Genomic DNA, 19,172 nt, shown 5'->3' with positions numbered 1-19,172 from the left:
TGCATCAGTTATCCTACTCTCCTTGGCAGTTTGACCTAGACACCACTGGCAGGAGTGCCAGGACTTTATCTCTCTTTGCCAATGGCTTCCCCAGATGTCTGGTGCCTGCAAATGTGCTGTCTCCTGATAATGTACAGCCCGGTCTGAAGTTTGGGTGGAAGTGTGTGGAGCCTCGGAAAGGGAAGTATTTTACTTTGGAGACCATAGATTGACCTGAACACTGTGTGAAATGCCTTAAAATGAAAGCTGCTCCATTTCTTCTATTATATCTCAGGAAAAACTGGTACAAGAAAGGTCCTGGTGCCCCCAACTCAAATGAAGAGGGGCCTGTATCAGGAAGTGTTATAAATAGGACCAGGGAAGTGATTGTGCCCCTATACTCAATATTGGTGAGGCCACACCTTGAGTACTATGTTCAGTTTTGGGGCACTCACTACAAGAAAGATGTTGAGGTCCTTTAGCAGGTCCAGAGAAGAGCAATGAAGCTGATAAAGGTTCTGGAGAACAGGGTCTTATAAGGAGTGGCTGAAGGAACTGTGGTTGTTCCATCTGGAAGAAAGTTGAGGGCAGAGGTTCTGTCTCTCTGCAACTATCTGAAAGGAGGTTGGTCTCTTCTCTCCAGTATAAATTGATAGCATGTGAGGAAATGGCCTCAAATTGCACCATGAGAGGTTTAGGTCAAATATTAGAAGAAATTTCTTCAGCAAAAGAAGAGTGCTAGAATAGGCACTCCAGGGAGGTGGCTGAATCCCCATCTCTAGAGATGTTTAAAAGAAACAGAGATACGGTGTTTATGGATGTGATTTAGCACCAGACTTGGTAGAGTTAGACAATGGTTGAACTCCATGATCTTAAAGATCTTTTCCAGTTGAAGTGCTTCCACTGTTCTATGATTCTAAAAGGGATGGAGAGGAACCTGGAGGCATTAAAGTACAGGCTTGACAGGGCTATGAGCAGCCTGATCTAGTTAAAGATGTCCATACTTACTGCAGGAAGAGTAGACTAGATGATCTTTAAAGGTCTCTTCCAACCCAATGCATTCTATGATTCTATGATGAATTCACTCTGTGCTTCTGTTCTTTCTTTTGCTCTGTTCATGTACTGATGCTCCTATCAGTCGTGATAACAGAAGCAAGCATGAATCTATGTCTGCAAGGTAGTAATTAAATTAAATGAAACTTTCGCTGCACCCCGTTGTCTGTTGGGTTATCAGTTGTCTCCTCTTGGGTTTTTGTCCTGAAGCAGAGTAGCTGCAGGAGAGAGGAACCCTTCTTATCATCCTCAAGGTGGGACTGGATTGGTTTTGAAGAGCAATAGAAGATGCCGTCCTGCCATCAATGGAGAATCCCTGTCCAGGGAGGAGGCAGTAGAGGAACTGAGGTAATCCTGGTGCATCCCAGCTGCTGGAGGCACCATTTGGAAAGCAAAACAAAACAGGCACATGAGATGTTTTGCCATAGGTTTACTGTTGCAATGGGAATGCCAGCTGGGGTGGGTTATGCCAAGAAAAGACTGGGTCACCATCCTAGTGGGGAGGACGCCTGGCTTATGGGGGGACCTCCGGGGTACCCGAGGCTCCTCGCCCTGAAACCCAAGCTTGCCTCCTCCATGGGGCGCCGACGGCCTCCAGGGGTGGGCATTAAGTGGCCACACAGCCCCTGACGGCCGCCTGGCTGTCCGCGGCCCGCTGAGCGGCGGTGGTTCCCGCCCTCCCCTCGGCCGCCCACGGCGGGCGGGGCCGCAGGCTCCTGGTCTGAAGCGGCGGCGGGTGCGGCGCAAACAGTGCATCGCGATGGCGGGCGATCAGTCTCGCAGCCTGGGCAAAGGTAAGCGCAGGCCCCAGCGGGCAGGCCGCCGTATCGCCTCAGCCGGGGCTAGGTGGCCCGTGAAATGGACGAGACGGCTGTAACTGTGTGCTCTCTCCCCAGGCAGCACGGCCCCGGGGCCTGTGCCCGAGGGGCTGATCCGGCTCTACAGCATGCGGTTCTGCCCCTACGTCCAGCGGACGCGCCTCGTCCTCCGCGCCAAGGGCATCAGGTGAGGCTGGCCGGCGGGCTGCTGTGGGGCGGTGCGCGGCTCCCCGCCACCACCTGCACTACCGTGGCGGTCTGCCGGGGCTCGCACGAATCGGCGAGCTTCAGGCTTCCCATCTTCCCTGAGTATCTTAGGTGGTTCTTAATTAAACATTCCTGAAAGAACCGAATGAAAACGGGTTTCTGTGGGTGGTTTTCCTATAAAGCTTGAGCTACTTTAGACTTTTTGTGTCAGGGACATTTTGCTTAAGTGAGGAATAAGTAGTCTGTGTATGGAATCCCAAAGTAAACCCCTAGGGAAAACTCTTTAAGTTGTTTGTTTGTGGTGGTTGGGTTTTTTGGTGTTTGTTTGGTTTTTCTCTCTTTTTTTTTCTCCCCACGTGTTACCTTGAATGCTTGCAGTAATAGCATGTGGGCTTGTTCTGGGTAAATGTGAGTACAGCCTTAATGCAGGATGTTGTTTGGGTTTGAGGTAAGCTGCAGTGAAAATTCTGAGACGTGGGAATATTAAGTGTTATATGACTGTATTAAAATGGAATAGTGAGTGGCCTTTTTAAAAGAGGATATACACTGTGTTCCCGCAACACCTTCTCATTCCTGTCTCCTCCTGGCAACCTTCCAGTTGTTTTAAAGGTTCAGCTGTGTTTAACAGTGGGATTACCAGGAATTTTCTGAGATTTCACATATAACACAGTATATAACTTAATGGTGTGTTAATATAACGTATTTCCAATGCATTTTTTTTAGTCAATATTTGTTTACCTTTATCCTAAATGGCTGTTCTATCTGAGGCCTTAGGCAGGGAAGATAAGTAGCTAGAGTGCCCTCCTGATTTGCTCTTTGCTGTGAAGTCAGGTTAAAGTTTAGCTGCATTTCTGAATTGGAGTTTAGCTTATTTGCAATCAAGTACTTCTTTCTTGCCCCTGAACTTGCCTGTGATAAGTGTGCTTCGTTGTGAGCTTGACCTTTGTTTTTAGCATGATGGTAAGGCCTGCCTCTCTTGTGTGCTTGCAGACTGTTGGTGTGCCTTTTATTAGTTTAACAAAAAACTCATTGGAAGTCAAGTGTTCAGCAATGGGAAGAGCTCCCTGGCAGTATTTCCATGTTTCAGATATTTAGCCCTAGAAAGGACTTCAAGGATGAGTTGGGGTCTGAGGATTTAGCCTCTAGTAGTAGTGGAGATACAGTGACTGCATTTCACCATGGTATTGGAGTTGAGTGGACTGTAGAACTAAGCCTGTTTGGGTCTTGTTTCTTTTGCTCTTGTAGTCATGAAGTAATCAACATCAATCTGAAGAGCAAGCCGGACTGGTACTTTGAGAAGCATCCCCTGGGGCTGGTTCCTGTTCTGGAGACCAGTAAGGGCCAGCTGATCTGTGAGTCTGCAATCACTTGCGAATATTTGGATGAAGCATTTCCAGGGAAGAAGTTGATGCCTTCGGACCCATATGAGCGAGCCTGTCAGAGGATGCTGTTGGAACAGTTCTCAAAGGTACTGTGTGATCAGAAGGACAGCGAAAGCGTGTGAAAGTGTAAATGACTGAGGCAGGACTTTGAACATCTTGCAGTAGAGCAGGAGTTAGTAGACCAAACCAGCCAGATGCTTCAGACCTGGGTAGTGACAATTTTGTATTGTCCTTTGCATTTTACTTTGAGTCTTTCTGTAAGAAGTACTGTAGGAATGAGAAGAGTGCCTGGCTGAGAGAGCCTACAGCCATGGACAAGAGATGGCAGGTGGCTGTAGACATGGGACATGCATAAGTGGACTGATTTTGTCCCTCGGTAGGGATTGGAGGCGGGCACTTCAGCTGACAGGAAGTAACCTCTCCATACAAGCACGTGCTTTGAAAGTTCTAGGAACTGAAAGAGCTAAGCTTGGATATGAGGTAGCAGAGAAAGGAGAGCAACAGCAGATGCAAAGAGATGTGGACAAAGAAGGGGGATAGAAAGGAAAAAATATTTTCAAGCCTTTCTGAATAGGGAAGAGGGTTATGGGGAAGCCTGTTGCAAAAAAACAATGTACACTGAATGTTAGTTGTTTGAATAACAAAATCTTACAAAAGTGTTTGTTTATGAACTAAAATGTAGTTGAACTTGACCACTGGGCAACTTGCTGGTACTGTATGCTAGCATGATTTGTCTGGCAATTACCAAGTTAGAAAAGGCAGTTTTGTAGAAGTCTGCATATCCTGGACTACATATGTCTTCCTTCAAGTACCTTCTGTGTTGATAATTGAAGTGCACTTGAATTTCGGAAATATGTAACTGGGAAAGTGCCACTCTGCACCTTGCCACTTTTATTGCTACTTTTTTGCCAGTGTGTACAAATGGGAAACATGCTCCACTTGTCATTGTTTTCTTATTACAAGGCTAAAATTCATTAGTATTTAAATGTTTTTCCTTTAAGCCTTTGCTTACCTTTTCTGAGGTATAAAAGATTTTTCTTAATAGACTTTAACTCTAAAGCGTTATCTTGCATAACATCTTAAGCTTCATGTGATTTGTAGGAACATTAAAAACTTGGTCCTTTTCTTTGTATAGCTACCACCCATACTTTTCAAGCATTTTATGGCAGTCAGAGATGGACAGGATGCCACAGCACTGAACACAGAGATTACTGAAAAGCTTGGCAAACTAGAAGAGGTAAGAGTGGCTCATGAAAACGAGCAGGTTTCCTGTTGTTGTACGATCCCTTCTTTCTTTAGTCCTTTGTCCTTTGCAGCTAGGTCTCTTCTGATGATAGTTACAGCAGTGAACGATCTTTGAATTTACTCCCCCTGCAGCCTACAATGCAGAACGGCACCATTAGAGTGAATTCCAAGTAGCTTAACCTCAACCTTAGCTATATGATAAAGGCTGTGTGAACTTAAGGAATATTGTGATATATAATTTATTTGTTTTTAATTCTAGCTGACTGCTGTTGTGTTAGACAGGTTTGTTGTGCTTTAAATGCAAGGAACCCTTTCAGCATGTTCTAAGAGCAAGGACTGAGGAGTCTTAGCTGCTGAAAAGCATCTGTGCTGTAGCTCTGCTGAAATTAGTGTAGATAGGCTGGTGATGAAGTAAAATCTGTTTTGTTCAAGAGCTTCTCTTTAGAGGGGGTGAGAGGAAGCAGTGTGTAACCTGCCCTTGCTGAAATCTTAGCTCTGCAATTTCAATAGAGCTCCATGAAGTATCAGGTGGAGCTCCCTTCCAACCCCTAACATTCTGTGATTAGCAGCTTCACAGTCCTGACGCAGTGTCAGTAGTGGTTCTTGGCTAGCCTGAACAGCAGCCAGACTTGCCTTTATCACAATCCCATTCATTTTGTGTTTTTATCAACCATGACTAATGCTTGTCTGGTTTGATCAAGAACCATTCCTCCAGAGCATTTGTCTTGGTGTAAAGCTACCAGGAACTTTATAGTGCTTTCCCAAATCTCGTGACAATGCTGTGCATTCTGCTTCCCCACCCCATTGAGCTGTCAAAGTAAAACTGTTTTCAGGGTAGTTTTGTCTGTCCGATTAGGCCAGTGCTGGAGTAGTGTAGATGACAAACGAGTTCTTGGGGAAAGCCATGTGTGTTTCACTTCCCTGAAATACAGATCTATTAACCATTAGCCTTCTTCCTCCTTTATTAATGCTGTGAAATACTTGCTGCTCCTTCGGTATCTCTGTTTTACTATACCCTGAAGCATTTTGCAGAAGGTCAGCTGAGAATGGGAGGAAGGAACAGAGCCATGCATATTTCACTCAGCTTATGCAAGAGATATTCAGGAAGGGACATGTTTTGAAACACTTGCGTGTTTAGTGTGCTGCTACCCGACAGAGGGAGCTGTGTTCCTGTCTCTGCGACTGCTGGCTTCATAGTCTGCCAGGCACCTGGTAATTCAAACAGCTTGATGCTTCCTGGAGGACTGCTTTAAAATTTCTACTAGACCGTGCGGGGTTAGGGGAGTAAATGCCACAGCAGTATAGCGTTGTGTGTGCAAAAAGACAAAGATTTGTAAGGTCTGTTGAGTTCCACCTTTAAAATGCCAAAGGGCCTGCGGACAGAGGAACTTATACAGCCATGGCACTTGAAAGGTATTAGAAACTTAGAATGCAGCACGTTCTTCTGTTACATTTTTGTGGCCCTGCTTTCTGTGCTGAGTTGTGAGCATCCCTTTGTGGTGTATGTGCATGTTGCATTTGCTTCCTGTTCCTTTTACACCTGGAATCAAATCCAGCTCTAGAAGTAATGTTGGAAACACTTCCCTGACACCACTTGGCCTGAAGTGCCCTGGGAAGAGAGTTCCTGCTAAGATTGTGCTCTGGTTAAACTGGATGTTAAATATAGCTGTGTTTATTGCTCTAGAAGTGAATGTGCATTGTTATGTTTGATTATTGTGTGCCATTAAAGCTTTTTGACAAGTAAAGGAGTCATGAACTGACAGATGGAGAGCTCCATTTCTTTTTGTTTGTGCACAAGCTGCAGCTTGCTAGTGATTAATATTTTGTGACTGTTTTTGATCCTCTTGAGAAGAGCTGGACAGACAGCATATGAGATAATTAAGCTTGGCACTACAGCTGCTTTACTGACTAGCTCTGACTCCCCAGGTGTTGTGTGAACAGGAGAAATGTGCTGTATTTCTATTATATGCTGATGATCCCTTCTGTATGCCTGCATTCAAGTAAGATGTGGGCTTTTTGTTACTGTAGTGTTCTGTTGTGGTCATTTTGCTTCTGACTGCAGTTGCTGTTTCTCACCTCACAGGTTCTGTGCAAACGCAACACTGTGTTTTATGGTGGGGACTCGATCACCATGATTGACTACTGGATCTGGCCGTGGTTTGAACGTCTGGAAGTATTCAACCTGAAAGAGTGAGTACTGTGCCTAGCTTCTACAGTGTGCTGAAGTGCCTCAGCATAGATATTCTTTCATACACTCTACAGCAGAGAGCTGCTGAAGAAAGTTTGTATAGCATTAAACTTTAGGGAAAGACTGTTTATTAGAATAAAACCTTTATTAGAATAAACCAAACCAGGTTGGAAGAGACCTTCAAGATCATCGTGTCCAACCCATCAACCAATCCAACCCACCCAAACAGCTAACCCATGGCACCAAGTACCCCATCAAGTCTCCTTCTGAACACCTTCAATGATGGCGACTCCACCACCTCCCCGGGCAGCCCATTCCATAGCGCAATCACTCTTTCTGTATAGAACTTCTTCCTAACATCCAACCTGAACCTCCCCTGGCGCAGCCTGAGACTGTGTCCGGAATCTTATCAAAAGAGATGGGATCTGCTGTAAACAACCTTGTGTTCAGCAGGTCTGCTTTTCTACCAGATAATGTTGACAGATCTGGAAGAAGTGGTCAAAATACAAAACTTTCTCTCCATCCCTAACATTATAGATTAAAATGTTTTTTATTTGTAGGAGATGAAGTTATGGAGGCCTAGGTTTGAATTCCTTGGTCCAAAACCTCAGACTTGAAATGCAGTCTTACACTCTTCTTTGGAAATCCTAGGTTGATACAGGAGAGTGATTTTGTTTCAAGATGAGTAAACTCTCATACCTTCCTGTAGCTAAAAGATCTGTCCCTTTTGTACTAGCATTTTTAAATATGTAAATAGATGTTTGGTCCATTCTTAAACAGCTCATTTAGCATGGTATTGCATTAGTGTGTAGGGAAAGGTAACCAGCACCAGAACAAGAGGACACAGTCTCAAGCTGTGCCAGGGGAAGTTTAGGCTCGAGGTAAGGAGAAAGTTCTTCACAGAAAGAGTAATTGGCCATTGGAATGTGCTGCCCAGGGAGGTGGTGGAGTCACCGTCCCTGGAGGCCTTCAAAAAAGGATTGGATGTGGCACTTGGTGCCATGGTTTAGTAGTCATGAGGTGTTGGGTGATAGGTTGGACTTGATGGTCTCTGAGGTCTTTTCCAACCTTATTGATTCTATGATGTCAGAGCCTGAATACTATGATCTCAAAGGAAGACTGTCTTTATAGCTGGCTTAAAATAGGTATAAAGAATCAACCTGTATGAGGAAGTGGATGGTAAAAGCAGAAGACAAGTATAGAAGAGTGCCTGAAACATTCTTAAAGAAGAGGAAAGATACAGGGAATCCTGCACATTGAAATGTCAGGCACTGTAAAATGAGGGCTTTACTAATGGGTTGCTGACTGACTCTATCTCCAGTGGGGTTCTTGAAAATAGGAGGGGGAAATATTAAAAGCAGTATAGGACCATAAGTCTATAAAGTCATTAAGGTATTTGAATGACTGAGGATCTGAACCACTGTATGTTAAGAAAAGATGCTTGCTGGGTAGGAGTTAGGAGATAGCCAGAGAAGTTATGCATTAACTAAACTTGGGAGTTGGAAATTGTACTTCAAAGTAGTGCCAGAAGAGAATGAAAGTAGCGATTTACACTAAGCTTTCCCTTTGCCACATGGCATTGTGTGTTTCAGTTGTGAGTGGGTTTGTCAATGTAGTCTGTTAATTGAATCCTCAGTTTCCTCAGACTGTATCTCCATTTTCAGTTGCTGCATTTCAGAGTAGTACAAACTGCACAGCTTGTCTTGGTATGCAAGATAGAAAAGGTTTGTGGGTTGTAGAGGACTGCTCAGCCACTGCACACAGCATTTGCTTCAAGAATCACCGTTAACAAAACATTCCAGAGGAAGGCAGTGGTGCACAAGGCTCTGCCCTCACCTTGGAGCAGATAACAAACAAGAGCAGTGTCTTTTGCAGTGGGGATAACATAAGCACAAGCATGCTGATACCTTGCACAATAAGTGCTCATTTGTGGGTTTGCTCAGTTTAGCTGAGTGCACAACCTCTGTAAGAACTCTTTCACTTTCCAAAAGCTAGATTGTCTTTATAATCTGATACATATTTATGTCACCTTATCTGAGATGAATATTATACTGGGAGGGAGAGAGCAACAGAGGCAGTAAAACAGAGCTGCTCAAGCTGTTTTGCTTCCTTGATGCTCTCAAAGTTTCCCATTTGCATTACTCAGTCTGTTTCCCTTTCCTGTAGCGCTCTGACTCACACCCCAAAGCTCAAACGTTGGATGGAGGCCATGAAGGAGGACCCTCCAGTCAAGGCTACAATGACTGACCCACAGATACTCAAAGAATTCCTTCGGCTTTACTTGAACAACAGCCTTGAGGCATGTGATTATGGGCTCTGAGGTGCCAGTAGGCACATATTTGCTTAAGTGCTTCTTTTCAGTGTGAGCTATGGGGGTCTAGTGTAATTTGGTGTGGGATCTTCAGTGGTTGTTTCACAATGGGGAATAAATCTATGCTGAAAAGGCTAAGAAATTTCCTGTGAGCTCCACTCAAGTGATTGCTGGCCATGTGTGTGACATGAAGAGCTTTACTCAGAGGTGATGCTCTATTTTCTCTGGCCTCTGCGCAGGCATTGCTGGTGATCAGTCCCCAAACTGACCTTGTTACTTGGTTTAAAAATTGTAACACTGATGCCTTGAAAATAAATAAAATGCAAACAAGCTTGTTTTTAGGCAGAGTTTTTCCTTCCTCTTTCCAAGCAGCTATTAGTCACCGATTGTACAGAGAGGAATCAGGCACTGTAAAGGCCTAAACAGATAGTGTGGTCTCTCAAATGAAGGTCCAGTTATCTGGTACAAGCTGTCCTGCTCTTCAGGCAGCACAGCTGCCAAACCACTGAACTTGCAGTGCTACCCACTTACTCCTGCTGAAGTGATGTTTGCAGGAACCATCTAGTAAAGGCTTCCAGTTTGGGCTAGATACTGTAGAGGAGAGTGTGGTTATAAACCTGCTGTGTCCTTCTGAAGGCTCATGTTTATTCAAAGTCCTAGCTTCAATTATCCTGGAGGCTGGAGCAGGGAGTAAAGCTAACAGAAACCATATCCTGAGCAGAAGGACTTGGATTTTCTGTTCTGCTTGAGAACTCCAAGTGTTGCTATACATGTTAAAATGCAGGTGAAGTCAGAGCATTGTTTACTGGTGGGGTCTTGCTGTTGCCGAAGGGATTAATTTATTCTGTTTGAGCAGATACATGCCAGGATCAGAGCATGGTGGTTAGATAGGTTTTGAAGCTATCCTACATGCTCCTATAGCAGAGTGGGGACAAGATTGCTTAAATCAGTAGTAGTCACAGGCAACATTTCTATCTTATTTTTTCCCCGCTTGTCCTTTCCACATAGAGGAGAGACCTCAGTCAGACCACTAACAACCCAAACTAGCAGTAATGCCAGGGAAGGGACATGCAGAGATCAAGCACAACACTATGTTCAAGGAGGACAGGGCTGTGGTTCCTGTGGTGCTGAGGCAGTTGACAGGAGATAAAGACTTTCTGTCTCCCATTGCAATGAGGTAAGGTAGCATAGCTGAAGTGCTCCAAGGTTTTCCTCGTAACTGAGGCACTGAGTGTCTCAGAGCTTTCCTGGAGGCAAACTGCACTAACCTTTTTTTACCTTTTAATATGTTTTACCCCAGCACACTAACTCTGACAGGGTGCATGCTTGTATGACTGATTGGGACAGCAAATACAAAAGACAGATTTGATGAGGAAAAGGCATTATTAGCAGGAGCTTGCTCTGTTTGTGATTTGAGGGGATTGTTTAAGCTCTTACCAGCTTTGATTCAATCTATGCAGCTTTCCCCCTTCTCTTTATCTTTGCAGCTTTTAAACACATCTGGTACTACTTGGAAAAACACTAATTACTCTTTATTGCTCTAATACTAATTGCTCTAACCTCCCAGAATCCTGGGGTTCTTAAAAAAAATTCCCAATCTAGATCTGATGCTGTACATGAGTGTCATTAGCAAACCCAGAGGACACATGAAGCTGTGAGGTGTGTTGTCAGAACGTGGATCTAGGCTGTTTTATTAGATGAAAGCAGGATTTGAGTGTGATTAAGTTCCAATCCCTGAAATGGTGTTGGTGGGATCTCAGTGGCAAACTTCCAAGGATTAACTGCAGAACATTCAGGTTTTATTAGCTGCTCTACTTTGTGTGGGGCTTGTTAAAGCTGTCAGTACTCTAGGCTCTAAGTGGGCTTCAATAAACGTCTAGGAATATGTTGCAGTTTGCTCCAGTGTATTATTGCATGCAAGTGGGAGTTCTGACATGGGGAGATCCAATAATGGGTTAAGGGCAGAGACCAGCATCCAAAAACTGAATTGGCCAGTGCCAGACCCAAGTCTGTGTTGCCTGAACAGAAAGCTGTGCACTCTCCCCATCTTTAGTGGCTATAGAGTATGTCATTATAAGTATGCTGCTTCAGCAAAAAAAGTAAAATGAAATATTCTGCTTTATAATTTACTATTAAATATTGGTGTTCCAAGTCCCCAGGCAGACAGCTGGGGTCCTGAACTCATTACAGCACACCAAGAAATACAGGCCTCAAGCAAAGTGTTTTTAATGTGGTAATGAGTATGCAGCATTTTGGTCCAGTCTTCAAAAGACAGGAAAAGTTATGTGGAGTGGACTGGCTCTCTCCTTTCACAGTGGCTGGGTGTAAAGGATCCATTGTAATAAAGAGGTCAAGGAAACACATCTTTTCAGCTTTGGTCAACAGAGGGAAAATACTGAAGTCAACAATGGAAGGATCAAGCAGGTGAGCAGCTCTGCCCTTTGGTCAGAGCTCTCTTTAAACTCTTCTGTGGATCAAACTGTACAGCAAGTACTGTATTTACTCACTACATGCTCCATATTTTGCCTGTAAAAGTTGGTGGTGTTGCTTTGAAAAAACATTGGCTTGGTTTTGGTTGGGTTTGTGTTTTGTTGTTGTTGGACTAAGTATAACTGGCTTTTAAGTAGAGGTTAAAAAAACAACCAACACAAACCAAAAAGCTTCAGGTAAGGAAGACATTGGCTTTGTTCTGTCCTGTGTTTGTAGCATGTCCCTCTATCTTTACTGCTGTCCTTGAGATGGTTGTTGGTACCATAATGCAAGATGTGGTCCATCCTCTTCTTTATAATTTTATTATCACTTATATTGAAGCAGAGATGAAGGTATCAGCCAAGATGGGAGGAGGACTGGGGATCCCAGGCTGAGTTGGGTATTTTCTGAGATTTGGGTAAGTGGAGTGGGACCTTGGGTGAATGGAACTGGGGTTATGACAGAAGGTCCTTGCTTGGGTAAGTTTTTGAGAAGTGTCCAGGGAGGTGTTAGAAGGGTCTGTGATTCTTGTGCTGTAGTAACTGTAGATACTGGTATGAAAAGTGATGACAGAAACACTTGTGTGAACTCCATATAGATCCTTGTGGCTTTGTTGCCTTTGGTGTTTTTTTTTTTTTGCATCAATTGAACAAGAAAAGGAAATCTCAGCTTCTTGCCATACTTCATCTAACATCTGTCTGTCCTGCTCATCACAACTGTGTGTGAGGGCACGTGCTGGGCATGTGTTGTTGGCACAGTGTTGTATCTCCTGGGCCTGCTCTCCCCAGGTTTCCACTGTTGTGGCATTTGTCATTATCCCTTTCATTCTCAAGGTTTGAAAACTGTTTCTTACCCTCTTGCCTTTCTCTGCTAGTAGCTCCTTTATTACACCACTCTGTTCCTTGGACATTGATTTCACCTGAGAATGGCAAATAAACCTGGAGTGCTTTACAGTGAGGAGGTCAGATACAAGTTTAGTAAATCATTCTCAATTTCTGTAAGATGGAAGCAGTCTTTTCTGTTGCTGGTTGAAAGCTAACAGGGCTGGCACTTAACTGATTTATCTGAGTAAATTAGTAATGCCACATAACATTGTTTGGATTTTTCCCACCTAGACCTCTTTGATTTGCTCAAACAGGACTTCTAAAACTTGTCAGTGAGATGCAGCTGTGTCTGGAGTGGAGTGTAACAGCTGTTTAGCAGTGTGTGCTAACACTGTATTTGAGTCCACTGGGAGTTAGAATGCAGCTTGTATTAAGGGACCAATGTACTGAGTCTGTGCAGAAGATGGCTGTGAAGGGCACAGATGTGCAGGAGGCAGTCTGTGAGAACCACAGCATGTGCTGCAAAACCAATGGAAAAAAACATGTCTCCAGGGAAAATGGAGCCAAAAAAAGGGGCACTGAACAGCCACAAGCTGAGCAGGGACCAGACAGTGTTTCCTGTAAGCTACAAACCATTTGCATGAGTCACCTATGTGGCTGCATGGCAGAAGCGTAGGAGGGCTTGGGGAAAAGGAGCAAACAGCTGTCAGCTTCAGTCCACCTGGAGAATCAATGAGGACCATCATGGCTTAATGCTGTTCTTTCTGCACCTCTCTGCATACATTTCCATCTCCCTGAAGAATGCTTTTCTGCCTGTCCTCCTGTCACTCAAGCCATCTTCATAAGAAAGCTCTGAAAGGAAAGCATGCTGAGCCAGTCCACAAGTCTGAGTGTGGCTGTTTTCCCCCCTCTACCTTCATTACACAATGCTTTTCCATGCATGTTTGGGCTTGGAAGCAGAGCCTCTCTTGCTCATCACAGCTAAGGCACAGTGATTAATCAGCTGTTTCTCCTGAGCTCTGAGATAACCCATGCCTTCAAACCCACAGGCTTGGTGCCTCTGAATTCCTCTTGCCATGCATTGTGTAGCTTGGCTGTGTTGTGCTGGGGTATCTTTGCTCTGGATCAAACTTTTCGCCTCCAAAGCTATGTTAAGTATGGCCCTGGCAGGAGGGAGTCGGCATGGAGCCGTTTGTAGAAACCTGGATGTGAACTTGTCTAGTTTTGCATCCAGGAGCCTCCTCACCCTGCCATGATGTGATAACCCTGAGGTGAACTGGCAGGAATATTGTGCTGACAGCGCAGAGAGTCTGTCCCGTGGGAACGCCTCTGTGTGACAGGGGCTGGGCAGCACCGCCAGGCATCACTTGTGCATGCAGGCACTAGAACTGCCCAGGGTTGCCCTGCCTGGTGCAAGCTGGCAGGACTGAGACCTGGAACCTGTTAGCAAGCTAAGTACTATCTCCCTGTGGATTTGGGAAATACCTCTGCACTGTGTGATTCCCAGCAGAGGGCTAGGAGAGCAAGACAAGGTTAAGAGCAATATAATGTATTTCTCCCTTGGTGCACCTGGGGAGGTGAAGCGTCGGAGCAGTCAGGCTGTGAACAGTGTGGTTTACTGATCCCGGTTCTGCCTAGCTCTGCATGCTGGGCCTGTGTTGCACTGTCTTGGATCCTGAATGCCAGACTGGCTGCAAAAAGGTGCTTAATTGGATCTGCAGTGACATTTTCTGTCTCGTGGTGCTTCTGGAAAGCAGCACAATACAAACAAATTTAATTTTGGCTCCTTACACGTAATTAAGGTTTTGTCAAGTTGAAGACCATTAATGACTGGGTCTGTTGGTTGGGTTTGAAGATTGTTTCACATCTAAACTAGACTCCCTGCAGAGCACCTGAGATACTTCTGAGAACTCCACTGAGGTTTTAATTGCCATTCTTGTGCACAGTTTTTAAAACAATGCCACAGTTAGACATGATTTTACAAGTACTCAAAAGCCTGAACAGTGAGGGCTTTTGTTTTTTCTTCTTCAAATGTTTCATCTCAGCACCTCCTGCACTTCTGCCTCAAAGCAGATCAATGAAGCTACGAGAACCAACTTCAAGACAGTTGGTCTAAAAGTTTGGATAAGCTCTGCTTTTAGCTAGACAGATTCAGAATTGGTTAAAAACTCAGTGCTTCTATTCAAAGGCAGCACCTCTGTAAACAGTGACTGAAAAGCTTTGCTCTACTGATCCCCTCAAACCTCTGCAGCCAAAGGTTTTGCTTCTAGCAGATGAGGAGTCCAAGATGATATTCTTAAGTTTAACATAACTAGAAAAGGAAGTTTCTTTTGAGGAACACTGTAACATAGTTACAGTGGAGGTGCTGGAGCCAGTGCAGAGGAGGGCAATGAAGCTGGTGAAGGGCCTGGAAAACAAATCTTACGAAGAGCAACTGAAGGAGCTGGGGCTGTTTAGTTTGGAACAGAGGAGGCTGAGGGGAGATCTCATTGTTCTCTACAACTACCTGAAAGGACATTGTAGAGAGGCTGGTGCTGGTCTCTTCTTACAGGTAATTGGTGATAGAACAAGAGGGAATGGCCTCAAACTACAACTGGGTAGGTTTAGATTGGACATTAGGGGAAAAAAAAATCACAGCAAGAGTGGTCAGGCATTGGAATGTGCTGCCCAGGGAGGTGGCTGAGTCACCAACCCTGGGTGTGTTTAAAGGTCATTTGGAAGTGGTGCTTGGGGATATGGTTTAGAGGTGAACTTTGTAGAGTAGGGTTATTGGTTGGACTTGGTGATCCTGAGGATCTTTTCCAACCTGAATGTTTCTGTGATTCTGTGATAGTTAATGTTACATCAACTAGACAGGCTTGTTCAGATTTCTATTAAGGGACCAGGCTTGCCAATTAGCACAGGAGTATCTTTGCCTCCTTCCTCCCCTTTAAAGGTTCTGCTGTAAAGTTGTGCAGGTTGTTTTGAGAGTAGCAGAAGTGACACAGCCCTCTTTCCTCATAGCTTATTCCTCCAGGTCTAGAAAGGCATGAGCACCAACTGCCTTCTGTTTCACAGGAGATACTTAAAAGATCTTGTGTGTGCTTTCCCAGCATTGAGTCTCTGTCCTCTATCCATCTGCCTACTTGCCTCTAGTTTATTTGAGCTGAGTACTTCTGAGCTCTCTATGGGTCTGTCAAATTTTGTTAAATTTGTTTGACAGGTTCAGAAGTTACTTGGCAGGAGATGAAGAGACAGACCCTCTTCCTCCCCCCATATGCACGCACACAGTGACTGCTTAGGAAACTGGATAAAAATAACTTAGTTTTTATTGCCATGACAAATTCATCATTTTGGAAAAAGGCAAGACTGCCTGGAATTTTACTGGGAAGGGGTACACCATGTTCAATGTTTGGTTGGAGCCACTGAACCAATACCTTGAGAAATTCCCCTTTCTTAACAAACACAATCCAGATAAGTACAAGACACATCTGATACTGTGCCAGTGACAGTTGGGGACAGACCTGAGTTAACTTAGCAAAGACCCATAATAAAGCATTGAGCAGAGAGGATGAAACCTGCTCAAGTAGGAAAATGGGGAGCAGTAGCCCATTTGAAGACCAGTGTGCCCAGTTTTACTGCCTGTGGCACCTGACCAAATTCATGTTAGCATGTCTGTAGATCACCATATCATTTGAGGTTAGTCTTAGTATTTTATTGCATAGACATTTCTGCTTACTTGAAATAAAGGAGATTCTGACCTTGCTTGTGGATATTCCGTGAGCAGTAAAAGTCATTAGATAAATTATTAGCTGTCAATTATTCTCCTGGCTTTAATGTCCTGTCTGCCTCTCTGGATGACTTAACACTTGAAAAGTGCTAATTTGTATCAACTCAAACATCACCCTGATTTGCATAGCAGCAAAACAACATTGTGCAGAGAAATTGAGAAAGACATTCCTGTGTGGAATAAACAATTTTCCTAAGGTCTGCAGATCTTTAGTATTAGCCACACATCAGAATTATGCATCTGATTACCATGAAGGATGTGAGGTACAGGGGTGACTCATGTCAAATCCCTAAGAAGTGCCCCATATAAGTTATATATCCAGGCAGTGCATAGAAGGAGAACTTTTTCTTGTGCTTGTAGAAAAGGCTTCTTACTGCATTTGCAGGTGTTACCCATCCTAAGAAGTCTGTCACTGTGCTGGGGGACCAGGAATGCAGACTGAACCTGCATTCATGAGCTACTTGAGTTTTCTCCAAAGTCAGGTACTGTGCAGGCATAACTTGATTTAATTTAAATGTCATGGGGAAACTCACATAGAGAACAGGAGGAAGACCAGCAGCTCAGCACATCAAAGGTACAGCATCTCAGCACACCAAAGAGATGTGCTATGAGCATTTATTGTGGTATGTTCATCTCAATGCTGATTTAACTCAACTTGGGCTGATTGGCAGGAAAACTACCTCAGAGAGCTCCTAGTAGACAGCAAGCAGCTGAAACAACCCAAGTCTGAAGGAACTAATGTGAGAGAGATGTGCACCCCTTAGAGGGTTTGGAGAGGGTTATTAATGATCAACTTCAGCAAACTCAGATGATTTGGGCATTGTGAGAAACTGAAAGAACTCTGAACTGTGTTTGAAAACATCCATTGAAGTGAAAACTTTCCCAGCTAACATTACTTGCCTTTCTTGTTTTCTTCTCTTTCTTTCCAGGATTTAAAATGTTGAGGTTTTCAAATGAAGTGACGGTCAATGCCCAATGTCACAGCAACGTTACAGGGCCAGACCAGAGGCCTGAACACTCACTGCAGAGGGGGTTGGGCTGGATGACCTTTGGAGGTCCCAACATTTACTGCAGAGGGGGTGGGACTGCTTGACCTTTGGAGATCCCTTCCAACCCAGACCATTCTATGACTGTGACTCTATAGCATGGAATAACAGACAGTTACTGTGACTTCTGAGAGAAGTCACAAGCTTAGAGACAGATAAAACCCAGGTATTTCTTCATATTAATCCTTAACAAGGAGCCCTTATGGGAAGGTTTTAATGACCAAAAGAAGAGTGTTATTGAACAATAAGGGAGGAGGAGTTAGATTTAACTTGCATTCTTTCCCTAAAAGAGGAATTGTAAAAATCCAGTACCTCTCCCAAGAGTTAGTGAGTCAGATTCTGCCATCTAAAACATTCAATCAGAAACAAGGCAGAGATGCCCAGGTCATTAAGGTCTGATCATCCACTAAACAATAGCAGTGGAGATATTAATTCTGCTCTGCATTAGTTGTTTTAATCTTGTGCTCACCCTCCCACACAGGCCTGACAACACGAGAAGCCAAGAGCCTACTGGAGGTTTTCTGGCACTTGACAGACTTGATTTTCTGCATCTAACTTCCTCATATTCAGCTCTTTATTCTCAAAGTGCTGAAAAAAATGTCATAAGTACACCAGCACAAATTTATCTCTCTTTTCTCAGGGATTATTTTAAAGTGGTAATAAAAACTGAGATTAGAGGTGCCTCCAGCTGGAAGAGAGAGTGCTGCTTTCTAAATCTAAGTTAAAAAGTCAGCCTTTTCTTGTGAAGCTGCTTCTGGCAGTTTTGATTATGGAAGAAATTGAATGTTGAATGGGAGAGAGACCTGGAACATGCAGCAGCTGGAGGGCATGGCTGGTATGTGACTATTTCCAGGTCCACAACACAGAGCTTTCAGTGCACAAACCCTATTCTGTGCTGATGGGATACAACTGTTAATAAAAGGCAGCTGAAGTGAAAGCCCATTGCGTATTGATGGGACTGGGAGGACAAGACTGAGAGGTTTACTTGGTACAAGTTCAGGTGCTCATCAGCCAAGCTTGGGATGATCTGTCCCTTTGCTCAAGGAGTGAACAACTTCCCAGGCCAGTGACTCTATACACCAACAAAGCATAAAGAGAGCTATGTCTAAGTGTACTAGCCAAATCTCCAGGCATAAAGCACACATTTAAGGTTTGAGCTGCAGGGTGGCTGTTATCTCAACTTTTGTCCATCTCTAGAATATTGTCTCCAGGTATGGGGACCACATTTCTGAACTGCAACATAGATGTAATTGTATGGCAAAACTCAAGGCTGCTAACCTTCTGATGAAAGCCAGCACAATAGAATCAGGGCTTTAAGAAAGCCTGGAAATAAGGAAAAAACAATAATTTGAATCTCTGAGGAAAGAATCCAGTTCAAAGTCTAGAGGAAAACTGGTTTACAACTACAAGAGGAGCCTAGAAGCCATCTCAAATGGCTGGGGTTGACCTCTCTCACTCTCTGCATCTGCCTACTATCTGGCAGATAACACTGTAGTAATGGCCATAGCATAGACTCAAAATTTGCTGTAGGCCTTCTAAAAAAGGATTTTATATTGATGTTAACCCTTCTGTTTTTCTAAAGAGCAAAGCTGCATTAAACCAGCCAGGACTGCTGATAATCCTGGGCTACAGAACTTAATGCAACGTATGGCTGACCCTGGGAAATTGTGACCTCAGGCTAGTTAGACTTGTGCTGTAACTCTTAAGCCAGCTCCTTCTCAGACCTGCTCAATGCTGATTCAGCCCCAGTGATTGCTGGAAGGCAGAGGTATTCATTAAAGGTGTGCAAAGCATTCTGTGGGGCTGGAAGACATGTTGCCAAGGAAACAGTGATGGGTTTGTTATTTGAATGAGGAACTAGCTTTGAATTTCCTTTCAGAG

The 19,172-nt window shown here is 44.1% G+C and overlaps 1 protein-coding gene across 1 annotated transcript; it reads left to right on the top strand.

Annotated features, from left to right (window-relative positions):
* The first annotated feature begins 1,718 nt into the window (after window positions 1-1,718).
* GSTO1 (glutathione S-transferase omega 1) lies at window positions 1,719-9,524 on the top strand. The gene is made up of 6 exons (XM_068139427.1): window positions 1,719-1,826; window positions 1,929-2,037; window positions 3,303-3,525; window positions 4,575-4,676; window positions 6,768-6,874; window positions 9,039-9,524. The coding sequence occupies exons 1-6, from the start codon at window positions 1,793-1,795 to the stop codon at window positions 9,190-9,192; spliced, it is 729 nt and encodes a 242-aa protein (XP_067995528.1). The 5' UTR covers window positions 1,719-1,792; the 3' UTR covers window positions 9,193-9,524.
* The last annotated feature ends 9,648 nt before the right edge of the window (window positions 9,525-19,172 follow it).

This window comes from Melanerpes formicivorus, unplaced genomic scaffold, assembly GCF_026170545.1.
Source record: "Melanerpes formicivorus ecotype bairdi unplaced genomic scaffold, bMelFor1.0.p_v2 SCAF_6, whole genome shotgun sequence".
Taxonomy (NCBI): domain Eukaryota; kingdom Metazoa; phylum Chordata; class Aves; order Piciformes; family Picidae; genus Melanerpes; species Melanerpes formicivorus.
The sequence above is the reverse complement of the archived record's forward strand: the minus strand, read 5'-3'. Positions and strand labels throughout refer to the sequence as shown.